Source organism: Nothoprocta perdicaria, unplaced genomic scaffold (assembly GCF_003342845.1).
Source record: "Nothoprocta perdicaria isolate Ctin4 unplaced genomic scaffold, notPer1 scaffold_26, whole genome shotgun sequence".
Lineage (NCBI taxonomy): Eukaryota > Metazoa > Chordata > Aves > Tinamiformes > Tinamidae > Nothoprocta > Nothoprocta perdicaria.
The window spans coordinates 536,099-557,461 of NW_020455488.1; the positions used below are offsets into that span (position 1 = coordinate 536,099).

Below are 21,363 nucleotides of genomic sequence, written 5' to 3' on the forward strand. Positions count from 1 at the left end.
CGGCTGCTGCCTGGGCTGGGGATGCTCTGTGACTATGTGAAGGTGTCGGTGTCCTTTCCCCAGCCCCAGCTTTTGGCATCAAACACCCCTAATGTTTGTTATTGCCCTCTCTGAAGTTCTCTTTAAAGGGCTATTCAGYGTGTCGCCTTGCAGGTGCAATCTGGCCCCTGTGCAGGAATACTCGCAGGACGTGGGCACCAAGACAGACCTGGTGACCATGAACCCTTCGGTCATCCAGCGGGCCTTCGAGGACCTGGTGAAYGAGACGTGGCGAGAGAAGCTGCTGCAGCGCCTCCACAGCCTCAACGGCAGCATCCTCTGGATCCCAGCCTTCATGGCCAAGGGCGGCAAGGAACGCGTGGAGTGGGTGAACGAGCTCATCCTGAAGCACCACATCAATGTCAGGACTGCCTACCCCTCGCTGCGCCTGCTGCACGCTGTCCGAGGGTGAGAGCRTTGCTGGTGTGCTCGTAGCCAGGAGTTCACAAATTTCACAAGCTTCTTGAGCAACAGAGCCAGTGGGTTGTGCTGGAGGCAAATGCCACAACCTGCTGCTTTCTGCAGCCTGTGGGGAAGACTCCATGGGCAAAGGCTGGTCCCTACATGAGAGCTGGAGACTGTCTTGCACTATCTTGYGAGCTCTGTCCTTTCAGCATAAGGTCTTTTAGCCATGAAATATAGCAAGCCAGTAAACCTTTCACTAACTTTCCCAGCCCTTAAGTCTATCGATGGTTTACTGGCTGTAAGCCTGGATTTCAGACCAGCACAACTGCCAGACCTCCGGTTGAGGCTTTCCTTGGAGAAACCTGTGTGTGTGCTGGTTAGCTGAACTAGTGACAAAGCTTGTCACCGTGTGCTTGAGTAACGCACATGGGTCTCACACAGCTTCCCACATCAGCAAGGTCTTTGCAACCCAGAGAGCTCAGCAGCTATACCCAGCACACCCAGGAGTGTTGGCTCACAGCCCATGTGCTACCAGAGTGCTAATTACACCGCTAATCTTAAACGAGGGGCCCAGCAGGGAGGGGACCCACAGGTGTACTCAGGCTCTGGTCAGGTAAATAGGTTCAGGTGTGGTAAGTGGATTTACTGGGAGGGGAAGCAACTACATTTCTGCTTTCCATTGCTAGGCTAGGTGTGTGGAAAGCCCATGTGCAATGGGACAGAGAGGAGGATATTAGAGAAATTACAAAAGAACAAGAGCTGTAGCAGTGGTGCTTTGATGTGCATGGAATTGGGATGAGGTAGTCTCCTACTTGTATCTCTGGGGAGTAAGTCATAATTAATTAGGTAATTAGGGGATTGGTGTGCAGGAGTAGACAGATTTATCTTGGAGATGGTTAAGCAGCAGCCTCTTTGTAGCCATAGTTTTCTCCTCTGATCTTGTCTAGACCCTGTTGCTCACTCCTGGGTTGGGAATTCATTCAGGGTGTGATATTGCCACTCCTGAGCCTTAACCTTAATGTTTCTTGGTTACTTTGAGGATTTCTTTCCCTTGTGCACCTCCTGGCTGGAGCTTTTCTCAGGGACTGACCCAAGCTACGTGTTGCTCTGTTCCACCCCTGGCTACCTGTTGGTGCAGGGGATGGGCACAGGGCAGATCCTCATAATGCCTTTTGGGCTGTTTCCCAAGGGAGCAAGGGGAAGGGGGAGCTACGTGAAGTGYGGGTCTGTTGGCAGCCCCCTGAGCAGGCTGGGAGGGATGGAGGTGAATCCCAGGCAGAACAGTAACGTGTGACGAGATCTGTCCCCTCACCTTGTGTTTGAGGGCTCCCTGGGCCAGTATGGTGTATTAGGGAGCACGCTGGCTTGGAGATAAAGAAGGAAGGAACAGATCCCACAACTTTCCTTCCTTTACAAAGAAGGAAAAATATAACCTAAATTCTGATCTATTTCTAGCTGTAATTGACTTACTTTCATCTGTCACAATAGAATTAAGCTCTTGTAATAAGCCCTTTAAATCAACAGGCTGCTAATCCTGTGCTGGCAACAATTTAGAGTGCCAAAAAACTTCCTGCAGAAAGCTTTGCAGAGAGTTTGGCAGGGCAGGACACTCTTTTTACCGAGGAAGAAGAGGACTCCTCCTCTACCAGCTCAGTAGTAGAGCTTAACCTCTAATTTGTGATACCATCCTGGCTTTCTTGTATTGCTGGAAGGAGTGTGAGCAACAYTGCAGTCCAGGTGAGTCTTTGGCATGAAAAGAAGGCACACAGAGGCTCCTCCACCCTCAGTGGAGACCAGCTGGTACAGGGTTGCTGCCTTGTGTGGCTCCTGCAGGGTGGTCACCAGCTGGTGATGCTGTCTGTCCATGGGGCTCTTGGCACTTCAGTGTTGTCTCCCCCTGCATAGGGTGATGTGCACTGACCCTTTGTGTCTTCCTTTTGTGCGTGTTCATGTAGGGTCCCATGGCTTCATATGTAAAGAACAAGTCTCTTGCTTGTGCTTCTGGAAGGCTTCTRGGGCCCAGGGCGAAGCCATCAGGCCAGCATATGAGCAAAACTAGCCCATGTTGGTGGGTGTCCAGGGTGCTGCCACATGGTCAGACACTGACCCATGCTGGTGACAGGCTCCAAGTGCCTGGTCTGAGCCACAGCAGAGGCCTTTGATCATGTTCCTTGGGCTAGTTGCTGTGCCTTGGGGCCAGTGGAGTAGCAAAAGAGAGCCATGGCTTCTCTGAGCAGAGCAGTGTAAGAGCAGAGAGCAAGCAGCTGGTGCTGAGCAGTGTTAATTCAATTACAGCCACTAAAACCAGCCCCAATCCTCATCAGGAGTTGCCCTGCAAGCCAAGGAAGCTACTGCCTGACCTGAGCTGTCCTGCTCCCTCTCTCATGCTTATCAGCTTGGTAGCAGGAGAACAAGGATGCCTACTGATTAATGATTATTTTAATTAAAACACTGCAGCACCCTCAGATAGCCTGAGCTAATAGCAGCAGTTCAAAAGTCTGCCCTGGTTGCCGTGACCCAGCTAAAGAGGGTGCAGAAAGGTCCTGCAGGGCTGAGGAGCAAAGAGCTCTGCTGTAGGAGAAGGCTGCATTTGATGTTAACCCCTTACCTGGTGGAGCTTCCTTAGGTTTGGATTCTGGGATGGGTTTCACAGTGCTGATGTGAAGTATCTGATATCACAGTGCCAAATAGCTGATGAACTGGCCACAGTTTGAGCAGGGTAAGTGCTCTTGATACTGGATAGGGAGTACCGATGGGTTTGCCTTGACCATGAGCTCAGGGTAATTCATGGGATGTAGTTTGTGGTGAGGAAGGATTTTTTTCCTCTGGCCAAACTGACAGGAATTGTCTTCTGTGGTTCGCTCTAGCTCCTAGGATTATCCAGGTGTTTTTGTGTAATGAACTCCCTGCTGTTACAGGGGTTTAGGCTCTAGCAACTTCCTTCTCTCTCCCTCTCTGTGTGACATGCCAATTTGCAGCAGGTCTTTGAGCTGGTGATGGGTCTGAGAGTTGTGAAATGAATGTTTTGTGGCATGTAGCAATAAATAATGCAGAAACACTCACTGAAAATCCTTCTGTTTACAGTTTCTGTAGTTGCAAAGTTGTCCCTTACGGTCCTCTCTTGGATAAAACTACTCTTGATTTATAATCTATCCCAAGTTGACTTGTAAATCACAAAGAAACAAAGAAGTCTTACAACCAACACACTTTCATATGTTTTAGTTATTTAAGAAGAAGCATTTTCTACAAAGACTGAGGTTATCTTAGCCAACCTCAATTCAGCTACAAAAGCGGTGCCTTTTTGCTACTTCCTTCAGTTCTGGTGAAATGCATTCTTGAATTCTTGTCTCTCTGAACTGCTGCATCTATTATGCTGCACTGGTGAAGAGGTCTGCTTTTCACCTAGAGCAGGCTCTGTTTCAGTGGCAATTGAACACTTCTTCCTCTAATTTGCAGGGCGTTCGGGGCACTTGTAGAGTATGCATTGCTACAATAAGCAAAAAGGATTTGTCTCTGTTGTCCTTCCCAACATCATTTGAGACATCACCTTGTGAACTATGAGGAGGCTTTAAACATTTGCTGGTAGCCCTAGTGTTGATGACTGGCTAATGTGTGGAGTAGGACAGATGTTCTTTTTATGCAGTTACACTCACCGGCTCCACTGCCTCTCTGCCAGGAGGGGAGAGGGCTGCTAATGTGGTGATAGAGCAGCTCAGAAGGAAACTGTGAAAGCCTTGAAGTGGAATCACGGCCTCGAGCGGATGGGGAAAGGCTCTGATTGGGGATGGGGCCAGCTTTCGGGCACAGCGCTAGGGCTGCGCGTTTCTGGAGTGTGTGACTCACTTCTGAGTGAGTCTATAAAACATCTCCTGAACAATTTGTCTGGTAAGTGGGAAGTGGAAGCGAGTGTTTGTCTCCGTGGCTGGAAAGCAAGCAAACCTTTATAACTCATCTGTTACTGCTGCCGGAAAGCCTTGTAATCCCCATCGCCAACCAGCTTTTGTTAGAGGAACAACATAAAACAGCAAGGGGAAGCAGGGGAAAATTGTCTGGAGGTTTGGATATCACTCCTTGCAGAGAATTCATGAACACATTTCTGTTCCTTGTATAATCTAGTCCAGTATTTTTTTGCTATGTCCATCACAAGGATCTCTTGGCAGGAACAAATTCTAATCCCATAAGACTTTATTAAGACCTGCTTTAAAAAATAAATCAATAAATCTTACAGCTCCTTGGCTAGGTCTCCTATTAGGTTTTACATCCCAATAGCAGTGACAGTTTGTGCGCGCTCTGTGACGGCAGTCGCCGTGCTCGGAGTTTGTAGCTGGGCTAGTGCAGTGGTGTCCTGATGCCCAACTGAACCACAGGTCCGTGGCAGCCCTGTGTGCTCTGTGCTTGCAGATGCTCTTGGAAGTGGAGACCAGAAGGGCAGAAAGTGGACATCTGTACCTGCAATATGTCCCTGAGTTCTCCCACCTACAGACTGAAGCTGCTTCTCTGCTGTTCCAAAGCCCGTCCTACCCTCTTCCAGCTCGTGTTTGCTCCCTCAGCACCTAGGGACAGAGTCAGCTTGGGCTGTGAGATCTCCTCCAGCGTTTGGGGTGTTACTTCTGGCTGGAGATTACTGTGTGTGCTGTGTGCAGCCATGGTATTTGCACACTGAAGATGCTTAATTACCAATCCAGACAGTTTGTTCCAGTTAATTGGAAGGAAGATTTAGCCTCTTTATAAAATAAGAGCAGAGAAATAGCAAGAGGAGAAAGAAATAGAGTCAGTCTCTTCCCTGTTGCTTTCCCTTTCTTTTAGTTTGGAAAATATTTACTTTGCTTGTATTGAATACCAGATGTATTTCAAAGGATAGTGCAGACCTCAAGGTCTGGATAAGGAGGGAATTACCCATCTATGACCAATCTTTAGTTCCTCAACATCGATTCATTTGTGACAGCTTATTTAAACAAGACTCAAGCCAGGCATTACATCTCAAGCTCTTCATTTATGAACCATGCCTAGTTATAGATCTTGTGTGGGTTTTGTTCCACCTGGAGATCAGGGCCAGTTTTGAAACCCAGGTACAGCTTTTGGAGTTGGAATTTGCAGGGATTTTAATGGGGACTCGAGTAGATCAGGCCTGTTATAGATCTGATGCATGGCACTCCATCCTTTTCTTGAAGATAATGGAGGAAAATAGAGCAGGATCAGCAGAAGCTAGGCAGGTGGATAACTGGTTGCTCCCTGTGTGCCAGTGTCTCATGTCTATAGAGATATGGCAGCTAGCCTGTGTGGGGCACTATGCAGGTAACAGGACAAGGTCCGTCCCCACATGCCAACGTGGATCTGAAAGGCCTTCAGGAGACTCCAACCTCATTCCTTGCAGCTGTGTTTTCCAGGAGTATTGATAGGAGTAGGGTGCATGTGACAGACTGATAACATCCTTCTGCCAGTTGAGGTCTAGCACCTCCAGAACAGCTTGTGTTGATATCACACTTGTATGAATAAGCTGCTTTAAAAGGCCCTGAAGTTGCATTATTTCAGCTATTCTAATTTTTAATGACTAAATAACATAGCTGATGCTGCTGAATCTTGCTTTCTTCATTGACCTGTGTTTCTTGTATTCATTTCATTAGTGCAATGGATTTTCTGTTAATTTTGCCTGAAGTTTAACCCTTAGTAGGAGGGTATGAATTACCTTAGGATTTTAGGCACATCAGGCAGTGATGTGCTGTGACAAAAAAAAAAAAAAAAAAAAAAAAAAAAAAAAAATTGATGTGGAAAATTGGTTGTGTTGTAGTTGTCGCAGTATCCTGAAACAGTTATATTTTTCTCTGTTTTGGAGGGAATATGGGGGAAATCTCACTGTGAAACCTTCACTGGCCTGTGATCACTGTTTAAATCTCTTTTGATGCTTGCTCTGTAAGGGTCAGATATGTACCCTGTAAGGACAAACCACACCACTTAGGCAGTAGCCTAAGACTCTTCAAGCTGCTCTTCTTGAATCCATCATCCTTGGCTACCTTCAAGGACTAGTTAAAGCAATACTGGGAAGCATCCATGCTGCTTCCTTACAAATGATAGTCTTGATGGTATGATAGGTACAGATGGAAAATGCGGTCTTGACCCTAAGCAAGTACTGCTTTAGACAATTTTTGCTTGAGACTATCACAGTTTCTGTTCATTGCTGCATCCTGCTTATGCATCCAACATCTCTGTAGGCTACCTACACCCCTGAGGCTTTATTATAGAAGTGACAGAAGACTGGTTTGTGAAGGAAGTGTCCACCCTTTTGGAGAGTGCCTCTGAGAAGAGACCTATCAAGTTTTAGGACTGCTCTTTGGGCCTATGTTTTAATTGCTGTCTCTTTCTATACAATGTTGCAGTTAATAGTTATGATGATTGGTGTAGCCAATGTGAAAAATAATTACTGCCTGCTTCAAGATTATCTTTCCTCCTAATTAAAATCCCGGACCTCACATATTAAAGGTACRCTGTTGACACAGCATCCCATGTGCACCCAGGCAACCTCATTTGGATTTACAGAATTAATTAGGTTTTATTTCCATGTCCAGCTGTTCTCTCCTGAATCAGACAGTGGCCACATTCCCGGTGCTGTTCCTAAGTTGGCTGATAGTAGGAGAAATGAGGGAGTTGCTCCTGTGTAAATCCTGCACTTCCATGACAAACTAGTTCTTAAACATTTTGCAGACCTCATTTGGGGATTTTCAACCTTCGGCTTGCAGGAAACAAATGGTGAGCATTGTCATATGGACCGAGTTATAGTTTGGCCTTCACAGGGTGTAGTCTGTGCTGATGCACCTGAAAGAGGCACCACCTCTTGCCACCACCTCTCAAAGCTTCAGCTGGAGGCATCACCATCCTGAATGAAGTAGTTTGAGACTCGGAGAGGTCAGATCATTTTCCCCCTCATGTCTGCTGTTGTATTTAAAAGCTGCTTCTGAGCTGTGAAGTGACAAAAGGCTCAAATCTTTYGAAATATGGGTAATGGTTTGAAGGGTAATATATGATGCTGTAGAAGTGACTAGTAGTATTTTAGTGTCTTAATTCTATGTCTACAATAGAAGCAAATGTCCATAAAAGAGACAAGATTTTGAATTTTTATTGTAAGAGTGTGCATTGTCGTTGTAGTCGACTCCAATATCTTTGAAGGATTATGAGTGCTCGCTGGCTGCGCGTGCTGAGATGCGCATGCTGGGCTTCATATTGGACTTGTTGGGTTTTTYGGTAGGATTGTTTGTGCATACTGACTTGCAGAGAACAGTGTTATTCTGTGTAGGGTACTTCTGATCACATGAATTTCATGCATAGGAATAAGGATGCTCTATGAGAAGATAATTGTCTCTGGCAGACAGATGCCCACTTCCCCATGGTCTTAGGTAAAGCAAAGGGAAAAACTAGAGCCAAGCTGAGATGAGCCTTCCCTYCCTACCCTGAGTCCTAGGTCTCTGCGAGCAGTTCTTCACTGCCAGTTCCTCCTGTGGGGAGGAATGAGCGTGGTGGGAAGTCCTGTCCYTTCACTGCTCTTTCCATCCAAACCCTGAGTGCTGAGGCTGTTAAAGCAGACCTGTGCCTGGGACATACAGCAGTGTTTTGGTTGTCTCCCTTGCACAAGTGTCCCTTCATAATGCTGTCAAGGCTGTAGAGTGCTATTAGAGTTTCTACAGTCTCTGAGCAAAACCTGGGAATTAATACTCATGGAAGGGTAGGAGGTCACCAGTAGCTTTGTGGGCTCCTCACAGCATATCTGATACTGTCAGGTCCTCTGAAGGCAGGCTAACGCTAAGCTGAAAAATTGATGAAAGGAGTTTTAAGCCTAAAGCTTAAAAAGTGGGACAAATACAGACATTTATATTTTTCCCCAAAGTCAGCAGATTGATGTGGCTTGGCAGTTCTTCACAGGTAGCTTCCCTGCTGCAAGAGGATTCCCTAATTCACAGTGTTAAATGGTTGCAATAATCTCCCATTTCTCCCCTCACAGTAAGGGTCTAATGCACTTATACATAAAGTAATAGAAGTAGGCTGCTTTATGGCTACCTGTAGGATAATGCTGCCTTTGACGTAGCAACAAGCTTTCCTGCCTTGCTAGTGCAATCTAGAAGGGTCAGGGAGGCCCAGCAAATGCCAGTGTGGTGCCTCTGAGAAACTGCTGCTCACTGCATCCTTTTCCAATTTCCTCCTCATATTTAATGCTGGATACCAAGGAGATGGGTCAAGCAAAGAGGTGCTTCTCCCCAAAACATTGTAGCTGTGCTTTGCCAAAGCTGTAGGCACTTAGACATTTCTGTGGTTTAYTGGAAACCAATAAACCCTGACATCCACTATGAGAGTGCAGAATCTCCTTCTTACACTCAGACAACAGCTCTGCTTCCAGTATTTGGTTCACAAGAAAAAGTCCATTTTTCCCCTTATAGGAGAACCACKAAGTATATTTTGTGCCTTGGTTGCTAAATTTTAATGTCTTTCACGAAAAGCTAATTTGCAGGATTAAGGTTGTGGTGTCCTGATCTCCCCAGTGTTCCTGCTATCTAAAGCCCAGAGCAGCCCCTTGGGGCCTAGTTGAAAGGATGAATGAGCAGAAAGACCTGTCCTGCAGATCTGCGTGAGGAGCTGGGACCCCAGTCACAATCCCATACCTCTGGGTGATTTCACAGCAACGCAGCTCAGTCTGCTCTGCTTCCTTGTGCCTTTTCTCCAAAGCCAGGGACCCATCCCAGGCCCCTTGAAATACCTCTTCACCCCAATTCATGGACACCTATAGTTAACAGGCCTCATGGCAAGTGTTTTAACATGATTCCYGTAAAAGCCAGGAATCAGGAGCTGGGCACATCAGCTACGTGGCCAGCTCTGCTGTGGGACATCAAACGTGTGCTGGGAGGAGATGCTCCATCCTAGTCCTTCTCCTTTATGATCTTGTTCTTCCAAAGTATTTTCTACTGAGTAAACTGGGTAAATTTCCTGTTCAATAAAACAGCAGGCACTGGAAACTTATTACAGCTTGTTGGTAATATGATAGCTTTTTCTCACTGTCTGAAAGATACCTGCTGGTACAGGTTCTGGATGTGCATCACTACAGGATGCCACCTTCCTCCTTCCCTTCTGTTGCGTCTCAAAAACTCACACACCTTTCAATAGTGAAGGCACCTGTCCTCCATATAAAATATTACATATCGAATATTCCATGTTATATGTTGCATGGTGAAATATTTTGATACATGGTGGCAGTTGCTGGGTGTAATGGGGACAGCAGTGTTTATTAGCTCTTTTAGCCTGGTGACCCTTTATTCAAAGGCAAACATTTTTACAGCTCTGTTACGTTTACTGTCAGAGTAAAATCTTCATGCATCAGTGAAAATCATTGGCTCTGTGAATGCGAGCGTGTATGCTTCAAGGGCTTGCTAGAGTCTACTTGACATGTGTACGCTTTGGTCTATAGTATTGATCTCCTGGGTTGATTGGAAGATAATTGTAGGCTGAAGTACTGAAGGCCACCCGTTGCAAGCAATTTGTTTTTCATAAAGGATTGCAAAGCCATGAGATGCTTCAATGCCATAGCAACAAGTGTGATGCAACCGCTAGACAGAGAGCGGGAGATGCTTATTCATGAAGCAGTCCCCAGAGAGGCTTTCTTGGCATGGAGAACTCTTCTGTTAGTCAAAGCCTCTCACTTTGAATCACCAGTCAGGAGATGGGAAAAAGAAACTGTAAGCTGTGAGCTTCRTATACGAGCTTGGCTGCGGAGGGAATAACAGTTTTCTTTATGCTCCCTTTCCAGGTACTGGCTCACAAACAAAGTGCATATAAAGCGACCGACCACCGGCCTCCTCATGTATACCTTAGCGACGCGCTTCTGCAACAGGATCTATCTCTATGGCTTCTGGCCGTTCCCCCTGGATCAGAACCAGAACCCGGTCAAGTACCATTACTACGACAGCCTGAAGTACGGCTACACCTCGCAGGCCAGCCCACACACCATGCCCTTGGAGTTCAAAGCCTTAAAGACTCTGCACCAGCAGGGAGCCTTGAAGCTGACTGTGGGGGAATGCGACGGGGCCACGTAAGGTGGCCTCCATGGCTCGCGTTCCTGCAGGCTACACAACCAYGGGAGGAAGGGGAGGGGGAGGAAAGGACGAGTGGTGCCTAGTGGGGTTGGTTTTCTTTGTTCATGCGCAGAACAGTGACAAAAATATATATACGTGGTACCTATATATATTGACCTGAGTATTATAACTGTTTGGTGTTCACCAAGGAAGGGACAGGAGAGGTGCAAGAGCATCTGAAGTGACTGGCCCTGGGCGGGAGACCTTGCCTTGGGCTTGCTAGGCTTGGAAGGATGTTAGATCTACGTCCAAAATGCGTTAAGATGACCTTGGTTTTTGAGGGTATGTTAGGTGATGGGTAAACGTTAAGCCTTTTGTCGTGACTGGTCCAAGGTTGGTAGTTAGTTTGTCTGGCCGAGAACGTCAGTGCTGGTGCTCTGGTAGGTCATGTTCTTGGCTCCGTGACAATGGTGGGGAAGGGGAAAGGGGCTGGGGAGCGGGGTGGGCAGGGAAGGTTTGTTGGGAGCTCTCGTGGCCAAGGAGTTGTCTGCGTGCCTTGGTGGGACCAAAGCAGGACCCATCTGCTGCCCATGGGGTCCTCTCTCCTGGCAGGCGGTGCTCAGCACCCCTCGGTGTTGTGCAGATCCATCCACCCAAACAGGCTTAGGTGCCTGTCAGCCACTGGACCGTGAACACCGTCTTTGGAGCAGTGCAGAGCTGAACTGATCCCAGTGACGTTGCTCTGGAAAAGGAGATGCGAGCAGCGGGTGCAGGGCCGGGCAGATGATGAGGAGATGCTGGAGTGTAGTGCAAAGGAGGCTCGCTGCCGCAAACCGGCACCATCAATTTTACATGTCTTGGTGTGCCGGAGTGTGAGGCGTTCAGCATCTGTCAGGGCTCAGGAAAACCATAAGTACATTTAGCTCTTAATTCCCAAGCGCTATCTGCTAAGCAGCCTGCCTTCTCTCCCCCTCCAAAAATAACTGCTGAAATATTGGAGATAGGCCTGAGACCCAGCCAAGCAGAAAGGCTGCAGGACTTAAAGGGACTTTGTCAAGTCTAAATAATTTATTTTCACATCTCCCCAAAGGACTAGGGAACAACGCTGTACTCCTTAAGGCCCATCTGTCTTTTTATCAAGCTCCCACTGGATTTTACTCTGACCCAAGCAGGATATCACACATAGCTAGATGGAATGCTTGCATAGTGATGATTGTCAGGGATAATATTTATTTCCCTCTATTTTTGAGAAGGCAAAAAATACGTTAAAAAAGAGTTCTTATGAACCAATTTGCTTTTCTGAGTTTGCTTTGAGGGATGAAGCTAAATTGGTCTGATTAGCTCGTTTTGTCTGCCACTTCTGTAGCCTGTGCTGCGTATTTCCTTATTCACACTTGGTGCCAACATGCAGGTGAGCTCGGGTTTGGTGAGCGCAGTTTGGGCTTAGTTTCTGTGGGAGGCAATAGCAGGACACGGCCGAGCCTTGGAGCACACTGCAATGCTTTTGTGGCTAGGCTTTGTGATCTTTGTGCCTCTTCCTGTTGCTACGCTTTTAAAGTACAAAAAGTGTAAATTTGGGTGTTGAAATCCCTGACATTGTCTCTTTAAAACCTAAGTGCTTTTAAGTGCTAAAAGGAAGAACTCTTTCATGTCTGGGGACCTAGAAACTACTGTACCCATAGGAAGCTCCAGCTTGCTAATTAGTGTCAGACTAATGCCTAAAACGACTAAGATTAAGGTGTAAGCAACATTATAGTGGATAAATGTGGGCTAATCTGCCACAGGGGGAGGTTTCTTTCCAACTCTGGGAAATGGTTTCTTTTTGCACTTTCTTTAAACTTTCTTTTACTTAAGCTTAGACACATGGCAAAGCTAAATCTATCTGTGAGCATCAGTCTAAATTGTTGGTGTTTCCTGAGATACGAGGAGACCGAGTAAAACTGCAAAATGAAATTAGTGCTGCAATCACGGGGAGCTTCACCTGATTCAGGAGTGTTAAGACAGATGATTCCCTGGTTTGTCCCCTGTGGGAGGAGGATGAAGCTAGGGACRAAGCCACGGGGCTGTACAAGTCAGCTGTTGCATTGAGGGGCTTGGGCCAAGGTACTGATTGCTGTTAGCAAACCTTCTTTTTAAATAAAAAAAAAAAATACAAGAAATGAAATAAATGTGCTTATTTTAATTTCTACTGTCTATAATTGATGAGGGAGGTGGGAAGCAGGACACAAGCAACAAAAATACCATGCGAGCAAATGCATGTGGAGAGACTGTGTAACCTGCCCTGCTTAGAAGGGAGGGAGGTGGATGTGCTCTGCTGCAGGGACATCCTAAATGCCCAAGATATTTGTCATTTGGGTTACAAAGAGTGCTGAGCTGAATCTAACAGCAGCACTCGTGGGATGTGTTAGAAGGGGAAGGAAGAAGAGATTCCTGGCTCTCCTGAAGCAGCTTCTGGGTTGAAGCACAGGCAAGTTTAAGTGCAAATGGTTCAGCAGGATGAATTTGCTTCTGATGTTGCTGTTCCCGGGACAGATTCTGCACACTCCCATTTTAAACTTGCATTAAACTGCGCTGCAGCAATTGAAATCAATGGCCAAGTTCCTGTTTCACCTTGCTGCCTTCAGGGTTGGCCCTGCTGAGTTTACACATACAAAAAAACAAGTGTCTCTAGGAGCCTCCTCTCGCTTTAACGGGTTCTGTGTTGGAGACTGGCACCATTAGGGTTTCCCTGCTGACAGCATTGAGGGGCCGGGGGCTGCCACGCGGGTCTGCGTGCCACATGTCACCAGCCTGCTCCACAGGGTTGCTGCTTGATGAATGTCTTCATGCCTAATTAAGGCTCTTCTACCATCATGAATGCAGCAAAAAAAAAAAAAGTGTATTGATTCTGTTCAGATGGGAATGCAGATGCTGGGCCTGCAACATGAATATACTTACTTAACACCCCAAGTGACTGCAGCTGCTTCCTTCACAGTGTGGTTTACTCATTGACTCTGCTTCTGGTCTCCTCCCTTTTTGTTTGTGTGCCCTTCCTCACTCCCAGCATTTCTGACCCCTCTCCCTCTCTTTTTCCCACAAAACCATTCATGTAATGGCAGGTTTTGTTTTTTGTCCATCCCTTGTGGCAGGAAGGCCAGCCCCAAGCAGCAGCACTGGTGGCCTTGGGATKCATGAGCTTTCTCACATGGGTTAGGTGTAACTGGAGGGAAAGAGACTTTTRGATGATGACAGCAGAGAAGTGACCAAGGTTGGATCTGAACTTGTAAAACAGAGTTTAAGATTCCATATCATTAAATTAGTAATTTGGCTGGTTGTTTTAAAGGAGGCCCCTTCAAAAGCTGCTGGCATTCTGGCTTTGATGGTGGCAGGAGGGTCTTTACAGGGATTAGCTGCTGGGAGAAGTAGTAGTGTAATGTGGAATATGYACTCAGCCCATTTTCAGCCATCTCGGGCTGCATTTCTTTTCCCAGCTGGAAAAGCACATGCGAGTGCATTGCAACATACACCTTGTTTATGTTGTGTATGGTTTGTACCTAACATTTCTCCTCTAGATCCATGTTTCTCGATTGCCTTGCAGAAGTATCCCCCAAAGAACCAGCAGCAGCAGGGCTGTGGCATGACCAGCAGAGATGTTGTTGAGACCTCTATGGTGAGTCTCTTCCCGGCATGGCACAGAGTTCAGAGCAGCATTTGTCAGCATTTCTGTTTGGGGCAAAAGTTCAGGTCAATGCTCCTACTCAATACCCTCTTCCTCTCTGTATGAAGGTGTGTACCTAGTGCTTTTTTTTCCTTACAACAGCTTGAGGATAAGGGTCTTGTCTTGCCTGCTCAGTTGAGCTACAGCCAAAAGCRCAGCTGCCTGAATTGCTTTTCTTTTTAATCTTGGTTTGCTTTGTTACATCCCAGCCTTCTGATCTGCCACATGCTTCTTTGTGTCTCTGGGCTAGCAGCCAGCCAAGAGATGAAAAGTCACCTCATGATCCGATGCTGCCGAGCAGCACAGCAAACGCACGTGCACTCRTGTTTTCCTCTCCCCTTGATTACTCCAGTGATTTTCTTCCCTGATGAATGAAGCTCTAGGAATGAGCCTGTCATTATAGACCCAAAGCGGGGTCTGTCCAAACTGAATAAGGATCCTTCAGATGTCAAGATTAATTCTACTTTCGCTGTGTTCATTGCTCTGTGCAAGTGCTGCAGAGCTGTGCAGCTGGAGAACGCAACAGCTTGGGATTTTGACTGGTTTCTTCCTCCTTCAAAAGTTGAYATAAGTGTATCTCGACTTGGCACTTGCTGTTGGGGACTATGTTGCTGGTATCTTGCACTGAGCCAAAATGTGGCTCCTCTGGTCAAGCTGCAAGGTCTGCAGCCTGTGCTTGGTGCCATGCTGCCGTGGATACTCTATAATCAGTGTCTGCATGGGTGTATTTAATGCTCACTGGGGTATGTCTGGGTGACCAACAGCAGATTTTCTGAACTGTAGCACAGAAATTCCTGCTCCTCCAGCATCCTCTCCTGGAGTGGTGATCCCATCTGCAAAGCAGAGGAGAACTGGAGGAGGAGAAATTAAATTCATTATTCTATTAAACATTCACTAAATTCACTATTCATTAAACAAGAAAGATGAAGGAAAGAGCATTGCCTTCTCCTGAATGCTTTTTGGTCAAGAACTGGTGTGGAGTCAGCAAGTAATACTGTACTTCAGACCCAGAATCAAACAGAGTGCACATTGCAAATACTCATGTGAATCAAATTAAAAATTTGTGTTTAGTTTTTMAGGCTGCCTGCGTTTTTTTAGTTTCTAGAAGCAACTGCATCTTCTGAGCCAGTACTCTTGCAAACCAGAAAGACACCATATTTTGTTTGGAAGGTGTTATGAAAATTGTTTTAATTTTTACACTGCAGTTTTGATGCAGCTGAGGAATGATATAGAGCATGATGGACATGAGTCAGTCTCACGTAAGTGATTTTAGACACAAATAGGATTTTGGGTTATTTTGGCAAAATAGTCTTGGAAATGCTATGCCATCTACAGATCTTGATGTATAGATGCTATTTTTAGCCATCACTCCCTTCTAAAAAAAAAATTAAGCTATCCAGTTTCATCCTAGAGAGGCCTGAAACTATGCTTGTTTAAGCTTTAATTTCCACAGTGGGGAAGGGATGAAAAGCAGTTTGCTCAGAGTGTGCCTTAACTTCAGGAGGCAAAAAGAGATGTAAAGTCAAGGTCTCCAGTGTGATATTTGTTAAATCACACATCTTCCAGCCCATTCAGTATTTTGGATGCATGCCTTGTTGCATTTCTCACATTTATAAAGTGTTTGTTAATACCTACTTTCATCTCTAATTGTTATTCTCCTGCCCTTGTCATAAGACAGCAGAAGAAATTCACTTTGGGCTGCCCCTTTGACCGYATGAAACTCTTTCTGCCTTTCATTTCCTCTGCCCCTACTCAATCTTACTTTTCTCTGTTATTTCTAACTATATTTAAAATTTCTCTTGGAGATCATAACAATTTATTCAGTGACTGCGAGTACATGCTGCTTTTTAGCGCAGGGCTGGGACCTTCACGATCCTCCCTGTCATGATCTTCTCCCAGTCGATTGTGCTGTGGGTGATGGGCAGCTGCCTCCGGAAGGCCTTGAGGTAGGTGCCGTTCATCCTTTGGTATTCCTCCATGATCTCGGCATGGAGCTGGCCCTCCGAGTCCTCCACGAGCTTCACAAAGGCCCTGACAGCCTGTGTCCGGCTGGTGACCGGCAGGGACTCGGTCACCTCCTTGTGCACTGTGAGATGTATATTGCCGCCCTCAAAGTAGTGAGCTTGGACGTCAATGGTTCCCGTTACCTGCRTAGATGTGGAAGGGCTGATGGTGAAAGTCCACTCGGACTTCCACAGGCTGCTCCAGAACGGAGAGGCCTTGGGCAGAGAGGCCTGGATACAGGCCACCAGGATCTTCCTCATGGCTGTGTCTTTAACGAAGACGCTGCAAAGGCCATTTGGGTAGTGATGGCTGACGTAGGTGCCCAGGGCCTCCTCCAGAGACCTCCTCCACATCTCTGCCTTGCCGTCTTCCTGGCCGTACATCTGGAAATCGCCAGCCTCGCCTCGCACGTGGTCGTACTTGAAGGAGACCTGGGCCTGTGGGTCGAAGAAGCGGTTCTCCTCCAGCGCGTTGTGGCACGTGAGCAGCACGCAGCACTCCGGCGTCCTCACGGGCGTGAAGTGCACCTTGTGGTGCCAGGCGCAGAGGCCAGGGGCTTCCTGCAGCAAGAGGCTGTCGTCCACCAGCAGCGCCCGCAGGTCGCTGAAGGCCACGGCGAACTCGCCAGCCGGGCACTGCCGCAGCAGGTTGGCAATGGCCTGCGCCCGCTCCGTGCGGCTCAGCGCGCGCGACCTGGGCACCATGGCTAGAGGAGAAGGCAGAGGAGAGGATACCGCTAGCTCCTGTCTCACAAGGGACTCCTCCCCCAGGGCCTTTTCTTTGCCTGAGAAATACCAAGGACACTTTATTCATCCYCTTCTCACTGGAGATGCTACCGTGCTCCTGACTTGTGAATCCCAGAGGCCGCCACCACCACCATCAGAGAATGAGTGTCACCCCTTTTCTCATTCCTCAGAGTCCTTTAGCTCATCATCCATGTATGCCAGGAAAAGACTGAGAAAGAGGCCTGAGTGATAACCAAAAAATCATCATCCTCTCAAGAGGATGTATTTCTCTCCCAGCATTARCGACATCAAGGCATTCTGAAATAAGCTCCTTTTCCAGCTGGGAGTATCTCCTCTGCAGCTCCATCAAACCTAGCCCAGTGCCCAGGGAAAGCTGTCACATGCCAATTACGTTCCTAATCCAGCTGAAGGCAGCCTGCATTTAGCTGCTTAACACCATCTGTAAGTAAATCTACAAGCACTTTTACAAGTTTCACAATCAGCTCCTGGCAAACCCTTCCCACAATGATGTTCTCACAACCCTATGCATGAGCTGAGAATAAACATGAAGTAACACCACTGAGGAAAACATTTCCCACTTGGGCAGCATAGTAAAGAGCATAGAGAAAGTCTAGAGAGAACTTGGCACTCTAAGGTGCTTAACTTGCCTTAAATTATTCTAATTTAACATTTTCGGGCAAAGCAAGGCATAGGCTAGCAGCGATCTAGTTGCTGACAGGTGTGTAGTAGGGAAAAGTGCATTTCTCTTTGTGGCTGAGGCTTCACGCTTTGTTTTACGTCTTTGGTTCTACTCCAAGCACCTCCATGTACCTGGTACCACCTGGTACCACCTGGTACCACCTGGTACCTGCTACCTGCTACCACTGCTGTTAGCATCTTTGCTAGGGCATGCTTTCCAGCAGGGACTCTAGTAGTTCCACTCTAGGATTAGCAACCATGAGGCTTTAAATACAGCAACTGAATAAATACGTACATCCTAAAAGCTAGTCATGTATGAGAACAGAGAGAAGAGGAAATGTGCAAAACCTGGCCAGGTTCTCCCAYAGTTATAGGCTCCCTTGGGGGCTGCATCATTGACTGGCTACTTTCCTCGCCCTATTTCTATAACCCTCCACTAAGCCTCAAAAAAGCCTCTCTGAGTTCYACCTGCTTTCCCTTTTGCAGGCAAACAACACCCAAAAGCAGATTATGGCTCTGCCAAAAATGGTAGAAGTGCTTGGTGACGCCCAGCACCCAGCCCTACCTGTGGGCTCTCCAGGCCACGCCAGCTGCACAGCGTGGTTCCAAATGTCCATGGCAACGGGGTACCCAGCACACCGGCAAGGGAATGCCATCAGGAACTGGGCTGCATCCAGCCCGGCACGCACAGGAGCTCCAAAAAGCAGGGCCCACYCCAGGGCACCATGAGAGGGGAGTGGGGACACCACCGTGCACCATGTGGACAGCTCAGTTGGGCTGCAGGGGCGCTGGAGCAGGCCACTCTCCTCCTGGCCTCTGCCAAGTGGGTGCAAGGGCCAGCTGGCAGGATTTGGGAATTTTAGACAAATACACTACAATACAAAAATAATTTTTTAAATCCTCATGCATTAAATATTTTGTGAGAGGCAACTATAGGCAACCAAGCCACTTGCATGCAGAGAGCAGGATCTGCCTGTATCACTTAGAGCATATTGTCAAAAAAACACAGCCTGAGCAAGGATTAGGCACTAGGACAGTGTCCTTCAGCTGCTAAAACTGGATGAGGGGAAAGTTTTCTYACCAATGTGCCCGGCCAGAACAAACCTGCCAGCTTTGCTGGAGAAGTATCACTAGGGATAACAGTTAAGCCCCTCTGTGCTGAATGGTGGCAGGCCTTCCAGGACTAATCCTGTGCCTCCAGCAAACAAAGCCTCACGGTTGTTGTGAAATTTGCCCCCAGCTATTTTCTGCTTTGGTTGCCTGGAGAAAATCCACAGGCGAGGGCGGATGAAGTACTCTGTGTTCCTGCATGACCCAGGCAGGAAAGGTCAAAGCACATTATAGGAATGTAATGGGCTCTTTAACTAGTACTCTGGAAAGCCTAACATGCTGCTTTCTAGAAAATGTTCCAGTTGAGGCTTCAGTAGGAGCCACAGAGCAAGGAAAATATTATGCTTGGACGGCTCGTCCTGTAGTTTCTTGCTGTACTGGTTCCAGATGAACTTGCTTAACTCTGCTTATGTTTGAAAAAGTCTTTGGATTTGAGATTGCTTAGGAAAGGGGAGAAATGGCATAGTCTATTCCTGGATTGCATATTAACGTTCCATATGGGTGTAGAGCCAAAGCATATGGACTGCCATCTGCTAGGCAGGCCTGGCCTGGCCCCACCGATGGTTTATAATGCGAGTAGATTCATCCAGATTTGGGATTTCTCCAAAGCAAGAGGCAAGCCAATGACTCAAATATTGTGTAAAGTCATTGAAACTAATGGCACTAAACAACAGTCATTTGTCTCTTGTTTGATTTTACTTGCTACAAAATAATGAATTAGTTATGGGGGTGGCTGAATGTTGTGTTGTGGAAGGAATCTTTGAAGGAAATGTTTTTAAAAAAAGGAAAACAAAAATCATCTTAGTTATGCCGTATCAAGTTATCTCAGTGTTTTATTCCCCATGAAGTAAGCTATGATGTCCTTCTTCAATAACTCTGCATTTACACTCCATCTGTGATCAGACTTAAAGAGATTTGCAAGCATAATTTGGGAAGCCCTCAATGAAAAATTCAAGGAAGCTGGAGCAAGGACTCCTGCAGTACTTCCATAAGGAAGACAGTGCTAGAAGAGGGATTCTGTTATCCATAAGCCCTGGGCTCTATGGTATTTTTTTAAAGACCTTGGTCTTTAAAATAGCCCCAGAAGACACCAGGTCCTAGCACGCAGTACTAGTCAGTAAGAAGTCAGTGCATAGAGGGGTAAGTCTTGACCCCCCTGAAGACAAAAAGAGGATTCTGTTGAATCCGTGGCCTCACAATTTCATCCGCTGCCTCAGCAGGTCACGTCTTCATTTTGAAGTATGGGCCTTAGTGCTTCATTTCAGGCACCATGCTGGAAAATTTCAGTGGATTTTTTTTTTCTATAGGCTTGTGTGGGACACATGATTAAAGCCATGGGATGGCAGCCTGACCGCTAAGAAGATGTGCTATTGTGTCAGCCCCTGGGAGACTTCATAGCAGCTAGAAAACCACTCTCCACTAGAAGAATTAATTACCATGCATGTTAGCTCTGTGGTTTGGGGAAATTACTGTGGCCTGATTTCCTTCAGCGCTTTTATTCCTGGCTAGAGACCAGGGGAGTTGTTGAGGTTGCTGACTTAAGGCACCATAACAAATGCCTAGAAATGAGGGAGCAGACATGATGATTTGTAACCTCTGTGTCCCACCTACCTTGGGTACGGCTTTCACAGCATCCTCTTTTTTGCCTTTTTACATGAGGGGCAGAATTACAAGGATGCCAGCCTGCTCCTGGGCTCTCCAGGCGCGAGCAGGAGAGCACACCTTTCTTGGATGAAAACCAACCGAGACGCCAGGCAGCTCTAAACATCCTGTGGTTTATTTTTGGAAGAAGTCATTTTGGTAATTGCCTGTGTTAAATGAAATGCAATTAGGGATGGAGAGAAGGTGCTACATGTGTGTAGGAATAGAAGCCATTTCCTAGCCAAAATATCTATTAAAAATTTGAATTCCTTAATGTACTGCAGGGTAAAGGGGGCAGAGAGGATATGCTGTAGGGGATGCTCTGTTATTTATGATATTTTAATGTGAAGCAGGGCATGGAAACACTTGCATCTGTGCTGTCCGTTACGATCCTTGCAAGGTTTTGATTAAAAAAAGCAATAGAAGTGTGGCTAAAAGAAAACCAGAATGTTTTAAAAATCATCTGCAATAATTTTGGTTGTGGGGGGAGAAAATCAAAGAGTRATTTATATAAAAAAAAAAAGTGTTGAGGACATTGAATTCATAAGGAGAAATAAATTCCTTTGGTGAGCTCTTTCCCGTGAGGAGGCACGCTTTGCGCAGCACAGTGAGAGGCAGGGGGACGTGGCCAAGGGGACCGTCACAGTGGCCTCTTCGTCCCCGGGCACATGTGGCTGCCAGCGACGCCGTCCAAGGCAGGCGGTGGGGAGAAAGACCACACGCCAGGAGGCAGGGGACCYTGGGACTTGGATCATGCAGGGATGGCTCGGAGGGGACTCAGCTTTAATCTCCAAGCTGCTACAGCRCGGTGCACGGCGAGCTCGATGACAGCTGCCTCTAAACCGTTTTCTGCTGCACCTGTTGCCTCTGAGACAGCATGCCCACGGGAGGGGAGTGCTGGCACGGGATGGAAGGGAGCTAATGAGGCCCGGAGAGGCTGCTGCGGGGCGTGCTGGAATTATCAATGTCTATTTTAAAGGGGCTGTGTGAGCCT

General features: G+C 47.0%; 1 protein-coding gene and 1 pseudogene across 2 annotated transcripts in view; one reads left to right on the forward strand and one right to left on the reverse strand.

The window, feature by feature from the left end:
- The window catches only part of ST8SIA2 (ST8 alpha-N-acetyl-neuraminide alpha-2,8-sialyltransferase 2), a 29,427-nt gene extending 18,500 nt beyond the window's left edge, over positions 1 to 10,927 (forward strand). For both annotated transcript variants that reach the window (XM_026040542.1, XM_026040543.1), the window contains exons 5-6: positions 154 to 447; positions 10,229 to 10,927. In XM_026040542.1, the coding sequence (XP_025896327.1) occupies positions 154 to 447; positions 10,229 to 10,514 (580 nt within the window). In that variant the 3' untranslated portion in view covers positions 10,515 to 10,927. The remainder of the gene's footprint in view (positions 1 to 153; positions 448 to 10,228) is intronic.
- Positions 10,928 to 16,037: 5,110 nt separating this feature from the next.
- Positions 16,038 to 18,235, reverse strand: LOC112948374 (annotated as a pseudogene).
- Between the last annotated feature and the right edge of the window lie 3,128 nt (positions 18,236 to 21,363).